The 15,150-nt window shown below is 38.8% G+C and overlaps 1 protein-coding gene across 37 annotated transcripts in view; it reads right to left on the reverse strand.

Moving 5' to 3' along the window:
- Positions 1-15,150, reverse strand: part of LOC124880267 (receptor-type tyrosine-protein phosphatase delta-like) — a 622,546-nt gene that overhangs the window by 12,939 nt on the left and 594,457 nt on the right. For all 37 annotated transcript variants that reach the window (XM_047385268.1, XM_047385264.1, XM_047385265.1 and 34 more), the window contains 3 exons: positions 10,396-10,571; positions 7,247-7,366; positions 7,012-7,166 (listed from right to left, as the gene is read on the reverse strand). In XM_047385268.1, the coding sequence (XP_047241224.1) occupies positions 7,012-7,166; positions 7,247-7,366; positions 10,396-10,571 (451 nt within the window). The remainder of the gene's footprint in view (positions 1-7,011; positions 7,167-7,246; positions 7,367-10,395; positions 10,572-15,150) is intronic.

Consider the following 15,150-nt stretch of genomic DNA (forward strand, 5'->3'; position numbering starts at 1 on the left):
AGGTGGATCTGGTAATGACAATAACCCAATATTCTAGTTGCAAGGTGGAAAACCTTTAAGATTGGTCAGTTGTTGGGTGCAGTCACAGAATATAACTGCTATTAGCAACACAAGCTGATAACAGTCTATATCTGCACGTTTTTTGTGTCCAAACACTAAGTGAACATGTTATCTAATAGGAGTTTGTACAGAATTTATGTGTCTATAATTTAATGAGATACTAATCATTAGAAGTGTGACTAAACTGTTAATTACCACTATTGCCACTATTGCTATGTTTGAAACATGCAGCAGGCTTATTGGATTTTGAGGTAAAGGTTGGCGGAAAACCGCCATTTTGACTCCAACTTGAAACTCAATGTCTAAGTAAACATTCTAAGCTGCATTCGATATGAACAGAATTATTTCACTTTAAGTCTTTTTGGACAGTAAAATTAAAGTCAAAAACTGGAGGTTGTTTTGTGTAACCATTTTTTTAATGGTGTTTGTTAACTTTTGTATTTACTGTAAAAAAAAATTCTTTAAAAGATTAAAAGAAACTCTGCCTCCTTGGAAGCAAATATTAAGAAACCAGGTTTGGTTTAGCACTTTTACATAGTATTGCACTTCACAGTTGAACAAGCACACAATGCATCCAACACCCCTGATCTCCAGTAACAGAAGAAGAGCCATCTTTTTGAGGAAGCTGAAGGCCAAAAGTTACACTCTCCACCAAGTTTGCTGCTGTACGATGAGCCATTAAACTTGTACTATAATTGAATCTGAAGTGGCGCTGGGTTGGCACTCAGCCTGTAGCAGGCTCCAAACTGTTTCGCCTCTAGACCCCACCTGTGCTCTCCACCTGATCAGAACTTAATGCACTTACGCAACAGAAATAATCCACATTTATCTCTTGGTTCAGGAAAGTGCCACTACAGCACATGTGATCCACTGCTGCAAATATGAGAGGAACGTCCATTTTGCGGGCCTTGTTATTAGTGCCAGGCAACTTTGGAGAAGTGCAGCTGACTACAATTAGGGCCATTAGATTAGCACAGTGCACCTGAACAGCATAAGAGCTTATTAAGAGGCACCGAAATGCAGGTCTCTTCATTAAGATTCATACAGCCGCATTTTTACATTAATGTGCAAAACGCACAAGTGAGAAAAAAAAGTTGTTTTAGTGTTTCTCTTTGACCTGTCATTGCAGCCCAATTCAAAGACAGCCCTTTCTGCAGACCGCTTATGGTTTAGAAATGTTCTGCATGTTCCATGTTCCCATGAAGATGTTTTCTGAAGACATTTTACAGCACCTTTCGGAAGTAATTGTACGCCTTGAAGTTTTTCACATTTTTTAACATTGCAACCATAAACGTCATATATCTTATTGGGAATGTAATAGGCCAATAAAAAATAGAACATAATTGTGTAGCAGAATATAAATAAAGCAGAATGATTTATAGTTTTCAGCGTTTTTTCAAATAAGAAATGTGCGATAAGTGTTTGTTTTAAGCCCCTTGTATTCAAATATCCCTTAATAAAATCCAGTGAAACCAACTGCATTTGAAAGCACCTGATTACTAAATAGAGTTCTCAGAGGTTTGTTAAGAATTAGAAAACAAACAGCATCATAAACAATAAGGAGCACCTCGTGTAGATCTGGGATCAATCCATGCTGTTGCATGGAATAACTGTGAATCTGCCGAGATATCACAGTTTACCTAAAGTTAAAGGGCTACACAATGAAAACAAAGTTTTAAGCTCAACAAGTCTATCCTTTAGGGAAGAGTGGCAAGAAGAAGGGTGACCCAAGACGTCCCATATAAAGTCTGCCACAAGACATATAGTGGGGAAAGTAACCATTTGGAATGAGTTGCTACACCAAAATTAAACTTATTGTCTATATGCAAAACTCTGTGTGGTGGAAATCCATCTTCAACCTGACAAGACCACACCAAAAAAGTATAACTGGGTGTTAGAATGACCCATAAACCTTAAAGTATTCTGCAAAGAGGAATGGGCAAAAGAATTCAGTCTTCAGGTATTTGTAAAAAACATTTGACAACCCATGTATTCTTTTACTTCCATGTCCCATTTATGCCATACTTTAGTTGGTCTATCACATAAACCATGGTAAAATAAAATTATGTTGTATATTTTGTTTATTTGTTCTCCATCTACCTCACACAAAGCTTGGCCTCGATAAGTCAAGTGTTTCCACACAAAAGTAAATAGGTTATTCATTTCATTTAGTGCACGTGCCTACGAGGTGTGAGGCAGCCCTGTGTGCCTTCCTCCTCCTCCTGAAGAGGCATTTGTTTTTCATTTGCTGCGAGAAACAGAACAGGTTGAGTAGGGGAGCTCAAGAGGCAGCAAAGCTGGTCTCTAGGGGCCGAGTGTAGTTAATGTGCTGTGCTGCAGAGGAACCGTGCTGCTGCAAATGGTATAAAGACACACATGGGAGTCACTGGCTACAGCAAATGATCTGATGATCACTTTCAAACTGCATGAAAGAGAATAATTTATTTGCCTTTCTTTGACATAACCCCTCAGCGCTCCAGGGTGAAATTAAACAGTGCGTTTAAGTGAATTGGACATTTTTTTTTGGCCTTAAAGAAATATAAATGTATCCCAGGGGAGGAAGCTGAGGAATAACTCACTTCCAGGTCTGAAAACACCTAAAACCCCTTGGGTTTAAGAATAGAAAAAAAAAAGGATTTCCTCCTTCACTGCAGTTGAAAGCATTTTTCAGAGCAGCCCTGAATGTGGGAGAGTGATGACCTGCTGGAGAGTAAACGACAGAGTGACAGCGCAGAGCTAGACGGACAGAGACTGAGGAAGATGAGGAATGGGAGAGGAAGGTGAGGAAAAGACATTCATCTTAAACTTGTGTCACCCTCGAGTTAGTTTTCTAAAGACTGAGCTGCAGAAATACACGTCGGCTAATTTTTTTTCCTTGAATGTAAGACCACAAAAAGCGAGTGTAATTTTCCTTTCTTTTTTTGAGAAGTGATGGGGTGTCGGGGTGAGCTGGTGCAGAAAGCTGTCAGTACGTTTGGCAGTTAAAGGGGAGCTGACGCGCTGACCACGCTAATGACCTGACACTGCCTTTTCAGCCATTCTAAATCAGCCACCTCGGGTTTTGACACACACACTAAAGTGTCAGGCTGATATGCTTTCCAGGAGTTTAGGGAATACGGGGGTGGGAAGGGGAGAAGGAAGCAGCGCATTGCACAGCTGCAACGGGTCCTGTGAAGATAAAGCGTTAGCAGCAGTGAAAGTAATTACATATGTATTGTTGGCAAATCTCTGGCTGTCAGCTGGCCTGTCGCAATCATTCTGGTGCTATGTCTGTAAAAACATCCACACGTATTAAATGAAACTCATCAGGGTATCTGGATTCCTAATAGTGGGATACCTTAAACTCAAGTCCTTACTGTGGGTGAACACTTTGAAAATATGTTCAAGTTTTTAAAAGTGATTTATTAACTTAAAGTCGAGTGTCTTTTCTTGAAACTGACTTTTAATAGTGAGCAAAGCAGCAGTATGTTTCCCTTTGTGCATCAATGACGTAAAACCAGTAGATAATTTGTTTTTGCTCATCTCTCACACTTGAACATTTCAGATTAAACAAATTTCAGTGTCAGACAAAGATAACCTGACTAAATGCAAAAAGCAGTTTTCAAATGTTCTAATTTGTAAAGGGAAAAACAAAAAAAAAACGCTCTCCAAAGCATTCTGGCCCTGTGACAAAAAGTAATTGTCCCCTGTAAAAATTTAGGAACATTAACTGTGTTGTTTTGTTTTGTTCCACTTCACTGGCCAAGCCGTGCTTTTTGACATGGGGCACATGGGCAGTTGCCCAGGGTGGCATTAGGAAATTAAGTGTACAAGCACCAAATGAAAAATATAACTTTTTCAGTTGCAGTTTTAACAAGTTTTCTGATGTTTTCATGCATGTGCACTGAATGGGGTGTTGGAACCCCCTGCTTGCTGCTGAGAATAGAGAAACTACTTTACACTCTGTGTGGGACTGCACTGAGTGCAGAAGGAGGAGGAGCTTGGCCAGGATGCCGCTCATGCAAGAACCGCCACTACTGGCCACACTCATGCTTAAATAAAACCAGTCTCACAACATTAAGTAGGCTAAAAGAACTCATGAATTCAAGAACAGAAGCAAAGTCTTTGATATCTTTAAGTCTGAAAAGGCTTAAAAAGCTTTTGGACTCCAGCAAACCACAGTGAGAGCCAATATTCACAAATGGAGAAAGCATGGAACAGTGGGGGAACTTTCCCAGGTGTAGGTGGCCTCCCAAAATTACTTCAAAAGTAAATCATGAATCCCAAGACTTGCACAATAAGATTCTGTGAGCCGACATAACAAAAGTGGAACTTTTTGGAAGGTGTGACTCACGTAACATCTGACATAAAACAAACACAGCATTTTAGAAACGTAGCCAAACATTGTGGTTGTTGTGTGATAGTGTAGGCCTGCTTTGCTACTTTAGGATGTGGACAACCAGCCATTACCGACGGAACCATGAATCCTGCTATCAACCCGAAAGTCCTTCAGTAGTTTAAGCACACTTATGCAGCAGAACAAAGATCAAATCCACACCAGCAGGTCCACCTCTGAAGAATAAAAAAAACAATGTTTCAAAGTGGTCAAAGTCCAGAATTAAATCTAATTGAGAATGAATGACCTTAAAAAGGTCATTCATGCTCCAATATTCTCAAATGTGGCTAAAATAAAGCAATTCTGCAAAGAAGAGTGGCCCAAATTCCTTTACAATAATGTAAAATCAGTTTTCACAAATACTTGATGGCAGTTATTTCCACAAACAACCAGTTATTTGATGTACTGGAACATTTAACCATGGCAAAAAAGCAAAAACAGAAGACCAAGGTTGCAAATACTTTTTCTTGGCACTTTTTTACATTTAGACTCTGTCCTTTTTCCCTTCAATCAGACACAGATGAGCATTTTGGAAACAACGGTGGATTTTGGTCTCTTGCCTTAGGAGATTTTGACTATGTGCAAGATTGTGTCAACTGGTTCAGCTTTAAGGGAAAATGAAAGGGACTATGTTTAATCTTCCTTGGGGAATGTTTACTCCATGTTGCTTCACCTGTCAGTGAAGTTAGGATGTCATGGAGCATTAGGTCTGTGGTTGTAGAGAAGCCAGCATTCACAATTGTCTGTTGAACCTCTGGCTATGTCCCAAAGCACAGCTTGAGTCAGTCAACTTGGATGTAGTACAACACATTTTTATTGCAAAAGAGCACATTTTGTTTGTTTTGTCACTATTTAGAGAAAGTATACTTCCAACATTGTCCCTAAGGTCCTATAAAACAGGATGCTAATTTTCAAACACCAACTTTATAATTTTTTTTAGGAATTAATCTCCTTCACCCATCATACACAGCTGACTGACAGCTTGGGGAAGAGGGTCTTGTTCACCTGAAGTGGTAGCATTTCTCATCAACTGGAAGGGCATGGGAGGCTCAGTGGATACAATCAATATCTACAGCTGTATTTTTCTTTGCTGGCATGGCAGCTTCATGATTCTGCAGCAATCTGACTTTTTATATATATTTAAATGTTGCGCTGTAATGTACTAAAAGTAGACATTCTGGTTATCTTTATATGATTTAAATATTTAATTTACCATGGAAAACTGGCCCCCGCCTTAGGGTACAATAATTGTTTTTTTTTTACTATTTTCCTATGAACAAAGGAAGCATGGTAAACATTTCTGAAACAGCTGGAACAAAACAAATGCATTTTGATGTATATCCTGTAGTGGGTGGATTTACCATCCACTAAAGCCATATTCATAATGCTGGATAAGGATGTGGGACACATTTTAATTATAATCTTATTAACTTTGTTTGCTCTGTTTTTGTGTGATTGAAAATTTTGGAAAATCATGAGATGTTAACAGGACTGTCTTAACAAAAGGTGCCTTCACATTCACATTAAATTGTCTTGTTTGTAATTGAATGGCATTCACTCTTCATTTTAGTTCTTAGATATGCTTGAAGCCTTTTGCATGTGCACAAACAGCTTCAGCAGCAGAATCTGCACTGAATTATATGGCTCAAAAAATACTTTTATCCTATTTCTACAGCTTAACCAGAACACTAGTCTTGTGTTATTTTGCAAGCATGTAAATACAGCAGTTTTCCTCTAACACAAAACATGAAATGATAAAAAGGCCCTGATTGGGGATTTGGATGGTGGACACAACTATCTGATGGGAAGCCAGAATAATTTAAAACCCCAATATGTGGTGTGACATTAATTCCCACATTTTCCTTTGGACTTTAAAGTCTTTTTTTTTTTTTCTTTCTTTTTTTTTGGGGGGGGGGGGGAGGGGGGGGGGGGGGACTTTTTGGCAACTAGCACTAATTAACTTCAGCATGTGGTAATTCTACAGTAAGTCTTCAATAATCCCTCCTCCTTTTTTTGTCACTTTGATGAAAGTTCGTATCTTTTACACTCTGTGTTACTACTTCCTAATCCCCCACCCAGATAACTCCCAGAGTTAACATAAGTCTCTGTTAATGTGTTGCGGCTCACTGTTGGGAGCCCTGCTGCTCATGTAGCTGATGGAGGCGAAGTTGGTGAGCCAGTTTTGGGTGTATTAACCCAAAAGAGATGAGCAGACTTGTGGGTGGTTGATGCAGGAAAAGAAAGACGACAGGTCAGCTTGTATCTGTGTTGCTAAGTGGGAGGAGATTTTCAGGATTGCTGTAAGAAATAAAACTGGTGTTGCAAACACGTTCAAAGTTTTGGTGCTCTATGGAAGATTTGATGGCTTGTTTGTGCTGCAACGTAGTGCATTTCTTTTATCAAAAGATTGTCTTTGTTAGATATTATCAGTGCACAAATGTATCAAATATGAGCCTTTAGAAACAAAGGAATTATTTTTTTGTCATAAGTATTCATTTATTCCTTACAGCAAATGGAGAGGAAAGAAATCAATTTCATGCTTCAGGATGTTTCTGTAAAACTGTGTTGTTTCCCACCTGCAGTGCACCACCATAGGCCCCGCATCTGGAGGATTGCAAGCTTTCACCCGTCTCAGGAAGGCTAGGAACGGCGTGGGGTGCTCCGGTACCCCGTGGTCTGGCCAGGCAGTGAACTGGAACTGCCTCACCTCCCTCTTTTCACTGGAGCCATTCTGAAATTACAAACGGGAACTTGATTGACATGGCTTGTCCTGAAAATGCTCCACAAGGCTGCATGAACCTTTGTCCTTACCTTAAAAAGTGCAAATGTCCTGACGCAGTATGTGGCCAACTCTACTGTATCCAGCAACGTTATCTGAATGAGACCGTATGTCTCTGTTCCTCTTGTGGGCCAGTACTGATCACATTTTACCTGCAGCACACACAAATTTCAGTTAATCAGTCCATGTTTATGTTGCAAAAAGCAACATTTAAGGTCTTGCAAAAGGATTCAAGGATTGGAAAGTGTCTAAATAATTAGATTTACGTCTAGACTTTGGCTGATCCATTTCCCGACAATGCTTTGATCTAAACCATGCTATTGTAGCTCTCACTGCACATTTTAGAGGCTTTGCCATAATGCAACGTGAACCTAAAATCCAAGTCTCTAGTCTTTTACGGAGGTTTTCCTCCAGGATTACACAGTATTTAACTCCATTCATGCTCCCACCAACTCTGACCAGCCCCCCTGTCCTTGCAAATGAACAGTGTTACCATACCATAAGGCTGCCACTACCATGTTTAATCACAATGGTTGTGTGTATGGGGTCAAATGCAGTGCCAATTTGATCACACACACAGTTGTTTGCATGAAGGCCAAAAGGTTTAAAATTTTTGCTACGACCCCTACATGAATTGTGGAAACTTCTTATTGCTTTTAAAAAAACATTGTTTTACTCTTTCCATTCCTCCATAAACGAGAACACAACTAATAGTTGCTTGTTTTCTCAGTTTAGGTGGATGGATATGTTGGCAAAAGCTATATGAAGATTAAAATACACACTGTTGGACTTTGGCTACGTTCACACTGCAGGCAAATGTGACCCATATCCGACTTTTTTATGTCAGTCTGAATGACCCAATTCCGAACTTTTCACCTTAAAAAAAATCCAAATTGTGCCACTTTCATAAGTGGTACCAAATTGGATACGTATCTGATAGTTTTCAAAGGGTCCGTAGTTGGAACGGTTATGTCACATTTTGTCTGATGTTTTACTTCATTGTCCTGGTTCTGACTACGCATCCACAAACACATCTCTTCAGAAAAAGCTGTCACTGCTCCACAAAAGGCTGTTGTTTATAGATGTGCTCTCTTTATTCTTACCTTTCTTTGTCTTGTTATGATGTGGTGATAATATTGTCGGCTCCAAATGCTCAACAACTTAATAATAACATAGAGACATTCATTATTACTTCCATAAATGGTGATCTGCTGTGTGACGACTACATTCTCCATCTGAGCATGCAGGTCACTTTGGGGTCATGAACCATTCAGACTGAAGTTTAATAGTGGTCGCATTCAATTAGTAGTTTGAACGACCACTCCCTCAAAAGAAATTTGGATTTCAACGAAAAATTTCTGAATTGAGCTTTAAGACCTGCAGTGTGAATGTATCCTTTGTCTATTGACTGGGTGACTTTGAAAGCAGTCAGATGCACTGGATTTTATTTAGGGTTATTAGAGTACGTTGGGACGATTACAAATGCAGGCTGTACTTTTCAGAATTTATTTATAACAACATTTATATACAGTGTATCCTTTCTATTTCAATATTATGCTTAACTTTGAACTGGTCTTTCCCATATAATCACAATAAAATGCAGTGAAGTTTCTGATTGTTACTTGACATAATGGCGAGAATTTCAAGAGGAACGAGTTTGTTTGCAAGGCACTGTATTTGATGTTTGTACACAAGGTATAAAAGACCACCTTGCACAGCCAAAACAAATGCTGACCCCTTTGCTAACTGGCTTTAATTTCCCAGTCAATGAAATGGCCTGAGGTATTTGTAATCTATAATTGCAAATTTCACCACAATGTCCAGTCATATGATCGGCTTTGCTTTTTTTTGCCACTCCTGTCTCTATGTTTCTAATAAAACCCTTGTTAATTGTTTTGTTGCTATTTTAGCTGACAAACAGAAGCATGGCCGCTGCTGGAAAAGAAATAACCAAGCTCCTGAGGAATTGTTGTTCTTTAAATTGTCCATTGGCACTAATGTGGTTCTAAGAGTATATTTAAGACTAGTTATAATCAGCATATTGCCTAACATATACTACATGATTCTCTGATATCCTTAGGCAATATGGCATCAGCCAGGAGTTGACCATCCACTAATATAATAGTGTTACTTTGAATATGTTGTGCTTTAGAACACACAGAGAAAAGCATCTGCTAACAATATAAAGCACTGTTAGATTATAGGGACTGTGGTTATATCACCCATCAATTGTGTAAAAGTAGCATCATAGCACATATTTATTTAACAAATCAGGCATCTCTGGCACTATAAGACGAGTAAATAAGTAAACTTACTAGGTGCTTAACTAGATTTAGCAATATTAAAACATCACAATATTTGTTGTTTAAAGGAATTCTGCATCTTGAAGCGCAATTCTGTTGCATATAGCATGACTCTTGGCTTGATTAGCTTTTGAAAACGTTCCCACCACATTTAAATCCTTTGTGTGGCAGCATTTGGGCATTAAGGAGACACTCTGCAGCTGGCTATAATGTTAACGCTGGCTTACGTTTTGTGGCTAGCCATTACTGCTTCAAAATCTAAAATACTAATACTAGTTAAGGCTGAAACCAATAATTTTAATAAAACAAAAACTATTTGTGAATTTTTCTAAATACAATTTTTCTGTAAAAACACGGAAGAAGTGACTTCTGTCCTTTAAACTAGACGTGATGCTAAGTTAACATGTGCTTTACAACTGCTGCTCAGGGCTATTTTGTTTCTGGGGGACTCTGGACTGAGTTTTTGTCATTTGAATTATCAAAATCTAAAATATTTCTCCTTATCAAGCATGAACTGAATAATTCTATGCTGTAAAAAGATTTATTAAAATTAGTGTAAGAATACAGGGTGATTCCACTGCTATAACTGACCATTAGATCACCTTAGATGGGGACCTGTGCAGTAGTAATAAAATTTAATAATATACAACAAATGATTGTGTGTTTGTCTCATTAGAGTTGTATAATTCTGATGAGCTAATGAATGATAAGACCCATAAAACCCAATTTTTCAGATTATATCAAACTATACAGGACAATAGGAGTCAAAGCTATGAAACAACATAATATGAGGGTTGAGAAAACCCTGATATTATGGTTAATAGAACTGAGTTTTCCTCAAAAAATGGTCTAAACCCATTTCAGTTTTTGTTCTTTACCCTTGACCTCTCCTCCAGTTTGGTCATCATGACAATGATCGCACTCCTCTGCTCCCAGATCATCCTCCAGAATTCACCAAACGTCTCTGGCAGAGCTCCCTGGGTGGCAATGTAGGCATTTTGCTTCCTGTAGCCATCTATGTAGTTGGCATTGATGTAGTCACTTCCAGGGATTCCTTGAAGATGGAAAGGGAAGTTGTTAGTTTAATGTGTAAAGTAAAAGTCCCAAAATGTGTGAGTTGCAGGCCTTCCCATACATTTCCGTACTGAAATTCTCTGTCCCACATATACATTTAAAGTTTACTATAAATTTACAGCATATATTTCTACAGAAGCTGGGCTTTGAATATAAAAACTGCAAAAACCAGAGGCAGAAGAAAGTAAGTAGCCATTGGATGAGAGGTAAACGGACAAAAAGATAAACATGAATAAGTATTGGACAAATGGATGGAAGTGATGGATGAATAGCTGGTCAAACAGATAATAGATTGGTATTAGATGTAGAAATGGCTGGATTAATTGATGATGGATGGAAATACTGGTGAATGGATAAATTAACAGATGGATGAATGAACAAACGTTGGATTAAAGGATAGCTGGATGAACAGATGAACAACTGGAAGGATGAATGGATTGTCAAACAGATATCTAGATAGATGGATACAACATTTACACAATGGGATAGGGATCAAGTCCGGAGATGCACATTTTTCCATACTTGCATCCATTTTTTTATCTATATTTTCTATCTATATTTATTCAGACCTGGACAATACCTGTATAGAAACCCTGAAGTTAGTCTAAGTTTTTGTTTTCCTTACAGTTCCAACAAAGTTCTTCTTAATGAATCGTCGACTTCCCAGTGTTCTTCCTAAAAATATTTCAGTTAGACTAATGTTTTCTGTAAGAAATGCAGCACAAACACTCCTTTTTGGGGGGCAGTTTTACCCGTCTGAAGGGATTTGTGTTTGCTATCAACAACACATTTCCCTATTCCATATCTGCAACTGACTTACAGATAAAGCTTGGTCTCACATGGAGAAAAACAAACTGACGAGAAAGTAGCAAAACAATTTTCCCCCAGCTCTCCCCTCTCCCTTTTCCCTTTGCTTATAATAAATGAAAGACGCTGCAGCCTTTTCGAATCCAGGCGAAACAGACAGAGCTGACAGCTAGTCAATGCTTGAGGACTGGCAGTTTAGGGGCTCCGTGCACACATGGTCGACCAAGATAAGTCTCATCTGCATGGGCACCACGTCTCAGAGAAATACCCCCCTCTCCCCATCCTCTCCACTTCACTCCGGCTCTGCTTCCTCTCCCTTAGACTTCCTTTTACTCTCAGGTAACTCATTAAACAGAGCAAAAGAGAAATGGAATATGAACACATTAAAAGAACCCACCCACGTTGTTTTTTCCCCAACCTACCCACCCATCCACCCTCGCTGAAGCTGTCCACAGAGGCAGACGGCTGTGCATTTCTGTGATGGACAAGGGATAAGTACAATTAAGCCCAGGGTGTTTTTAATTTGAAAAGAAAAAAAAAAAAACAGAGACATTATGGGGGTTTAATGAGAATGAAGCGAGTTGGTTAAATGTACATTTGCAAATGGATTTTTCTTTTATTCTTTCTGCCACTCAGGATTTGTGTAAATTTCTCAATTTTCTAAGTCAATGCAGCCATTAAGAAACATAGCTGCTTTTGCAGCGTTGCTCAGTTGGCACTCGATTCTCATCCTAGGAAGATGAAAGGATCTCAAAGAAAATGCAGAAGGTTTGATGATGACTTCCAGATTTCTGTTTGTTCTATTTTATTTTTTTAAATTAAGCCTGGTAATCAAAAAAACTGCTTCTTTCGGCAAAAAGAACAAAGGTTTTAGCAGCGTCCAGGCTAAATACCAATTAGCAGAAAAGATGTGGGTTATTTCATGTTCCTAACGTTTGCAAACAAGAAAGCTGAAGTTTCTATTATTTAGAAAATTATAGTTTATCAAGTTTAATGTTTCAGTAATCAAATTCAAAAAGTGAAACTCATAGGTTCATTACAAAGAGGGATGTATTTTCAGCTTTAATTTGTCAAAATTCAGTTCCTCAGGAAATTATTACATAACACCTAGAGAAAAAATGTAATACTTAAACGAGGGCCTGCGGAAAGGTATGTCTTTGTACTGTAAAGAGCATGTCCTCAAGACTTGGACAGGGCTCCTTTGCATTGATTAATGCATCAATGCAGTGTGGCATGGAGGCAATCAACCTGTTGCTCTGCTGAAGGTTGCTTAATAGCTAATAATTTATTGCTTGGTCTGGTGTCTCTCATCTTCCATTTAACAATGACCAATGGACAACTGAGCAACAGCAAAGTCCCTTTTCACCTTCACCCAGATACTTCTGACACTGTGTTTGGTTTATGAGGGGCTTAACACAAGGAATACAACAGTTGAAGTACTGGATACGCTTGTGTGTGGAGGCCAGTCCTTGTGAAATCCCCAAGCTCTTCTATGGGCTTTGCTTCACAATATTCTCAGGGCTAAAGTTATTCCTGATGTTGTGTACCTTGTTCTACCACATTTTTTTTTCTTCAACTTAACTTTTCAATAATTTGAACAGTAAGCTTTTATGCCTTACCCTCCTTGCAGTGGGTGTCAATGACTGTCAACTGAACAACAGTCTAGTTAGTAGTATACCGCAAAATATATAACAATTATAGTGTCATCAGAACATCGGTGCAGAATAAATTCACAAAAGACTCTGGAATGAAAAATATGTAGGCAAATATATTCCAAATGTCATGTTTACACTATGAAATGGATCTTTGTAATTTTCTCTATTTGAATAGGGTTGCTACAATAATAAACTTTTTAAAATTATGCCAATCCATGTCCACATATGCAATTCAGGTATTCAAACTCTGAAACAATTCCCTTGCTTTATTCAACCGATGCTCTAGTTTGCACAGAGAATATAAGAAACAGACACACTGCTAGCCATTTAGGCTTTAGTGGGAATAGAAAACTGTCCCCCGTGTCCATCTGAGAGCAGCACACAGGCTTCAGCAAATGCGTTTTTACAAACAGCTGACTAATGGAGCTCGATCAACACTTTAAGTTGTGGGCAGTTTCTAATAGACTGCAAAAGATGCTCTCAAAGTCATTTTATCCATTTACTACTTTGTTTATTGTTTTCCTCCATGGGAGCAGCTGAGTGGAAATGCTTAATTAATAGCTATTTGCGTGGGTGCAGTTATGTTTAATCATAAACTGACGAATTAGTCGATACTTTGTAGGGCCTTTTCAGAGTGCCCTTTTCATGCACTAATGTGCAACACATTAAAGATGCCATTTCATACGTTCCTCCAACACTGCAGCCTAAGTTTTGCATGTTCACACCAGGGGGCATCCTTTCATGTGCTGTACAAGGGAAGGATACTAAAATTTTTGACCCAACAGAGATTTTGGAAATTCAGGGACACACCCTAAAATGAAGTAATAGGATGTGTAATTGCAAATGTAAGAAATTTGGTGGTTAAAATACATTTTACAGGCACAAAAGACATTGTAACTTCAAAATCTATGTAGTTTATTTCTAGACCATCTTGAAACAATAACGATGGTAGCTCATTTCTCAAGTTAAAATCCTTTACTGTTACTATTATTCTGTCCATTTTCAGGTAAACCAATTATTTAGTTAGCCTGGTACCATTATGAGTTCAGATGTCTTCACTCTCTCCACTCTGCATCATTTATTGTCATTGCTGCGATGACCTATGGTGTCTCTGGGTGTATTCACACCTTCCACTTTTAGTCCACTTTAAATGGACCAGTTTGTTTCCCCCTTTCCCCCCAACAACTGGACCAAGACCCACTTTTTGAAGTGGTTTCGATGCACTTCCAAACGGACTCTGGTTAGGTTCGCTTCTGGTCAGAATACAAACCAGCCCCGATCCCACCCTACAGAATATCTACGTCTCTTTGGTCTTAACAAGCCACTGTAGCCCGTAGCAAAGGTGTACATTGTACTGAAATCATACCTGATCATCTTTATGTTCCTTAGCAATGCTGCTACCGGCATGTTGTGGGTCACGGGAAGTAGAGCACGTTGTATAAATAAAACGTCGTAAAATATGTGTTGAATGAGCTGCTGTTCACCCTCACAATGATATTGCAGCTGCAATAACGACACAAATATGCAGAACAGAGGGGCGGCACGCACCACTTCCACAGTTGTTTTCCTCCGTTTCCGGGTCTGTGCTCTGTCCCGCCACCATCATTTGTGTCCAATGGGGCTTTGTTTACAAGTTATAGTTCAGTTGAAAAAACTACAATGTGAAAGCCATCCACACCAAACGAAGAAAATTAAGACCACTTCTGGTCTGGTCCAAACAAGCAGTCCAAAGAATACACCCTCTGGTCTGTTTATTTTCCAGAGAAGGTACACCTGGCCCAGATGTTCTTGGTTTAGCTGTGTCTCTTTCCTGGACAGACAAGTCGACAGAGCTATTCCCTTTGTGTACAATGTTTTCATAGAGGGTAAATATGGCTAGATAAAGTATTTGTGGCTCAGTGTGTGGTTGTGTTTATGTCCTGGACAAAGCTATTGATGGAGCTTCAGCCTCCAGTAAGTCTGTCTACTCACTTTTTATATAAAGTATTTCTGGTCCACAATTTCTTTTTAGCCCAATAGATGATATTGACAGAGCTTAAACTGCCTTTGACTTGTACACTCTTAATAGGTAATAATTTATTATCAGACCATAGCTTC

This window comes from Girardinichthys multiradiatus, chromosome 14, assembly GCF_021462225.1.
Source record: "Girardinichthys multiradiatus isolate DD_20200921_A chromosome 14, DD_fGirMul_XY1, whole genome shotgun sequence".
NCBI lineage: Eukaryota > Metazoa > Chordata > Actinopteri > Cyprinodontiformes > Goodeidae > Girardinichthys > Girardinichthys multiradiatus.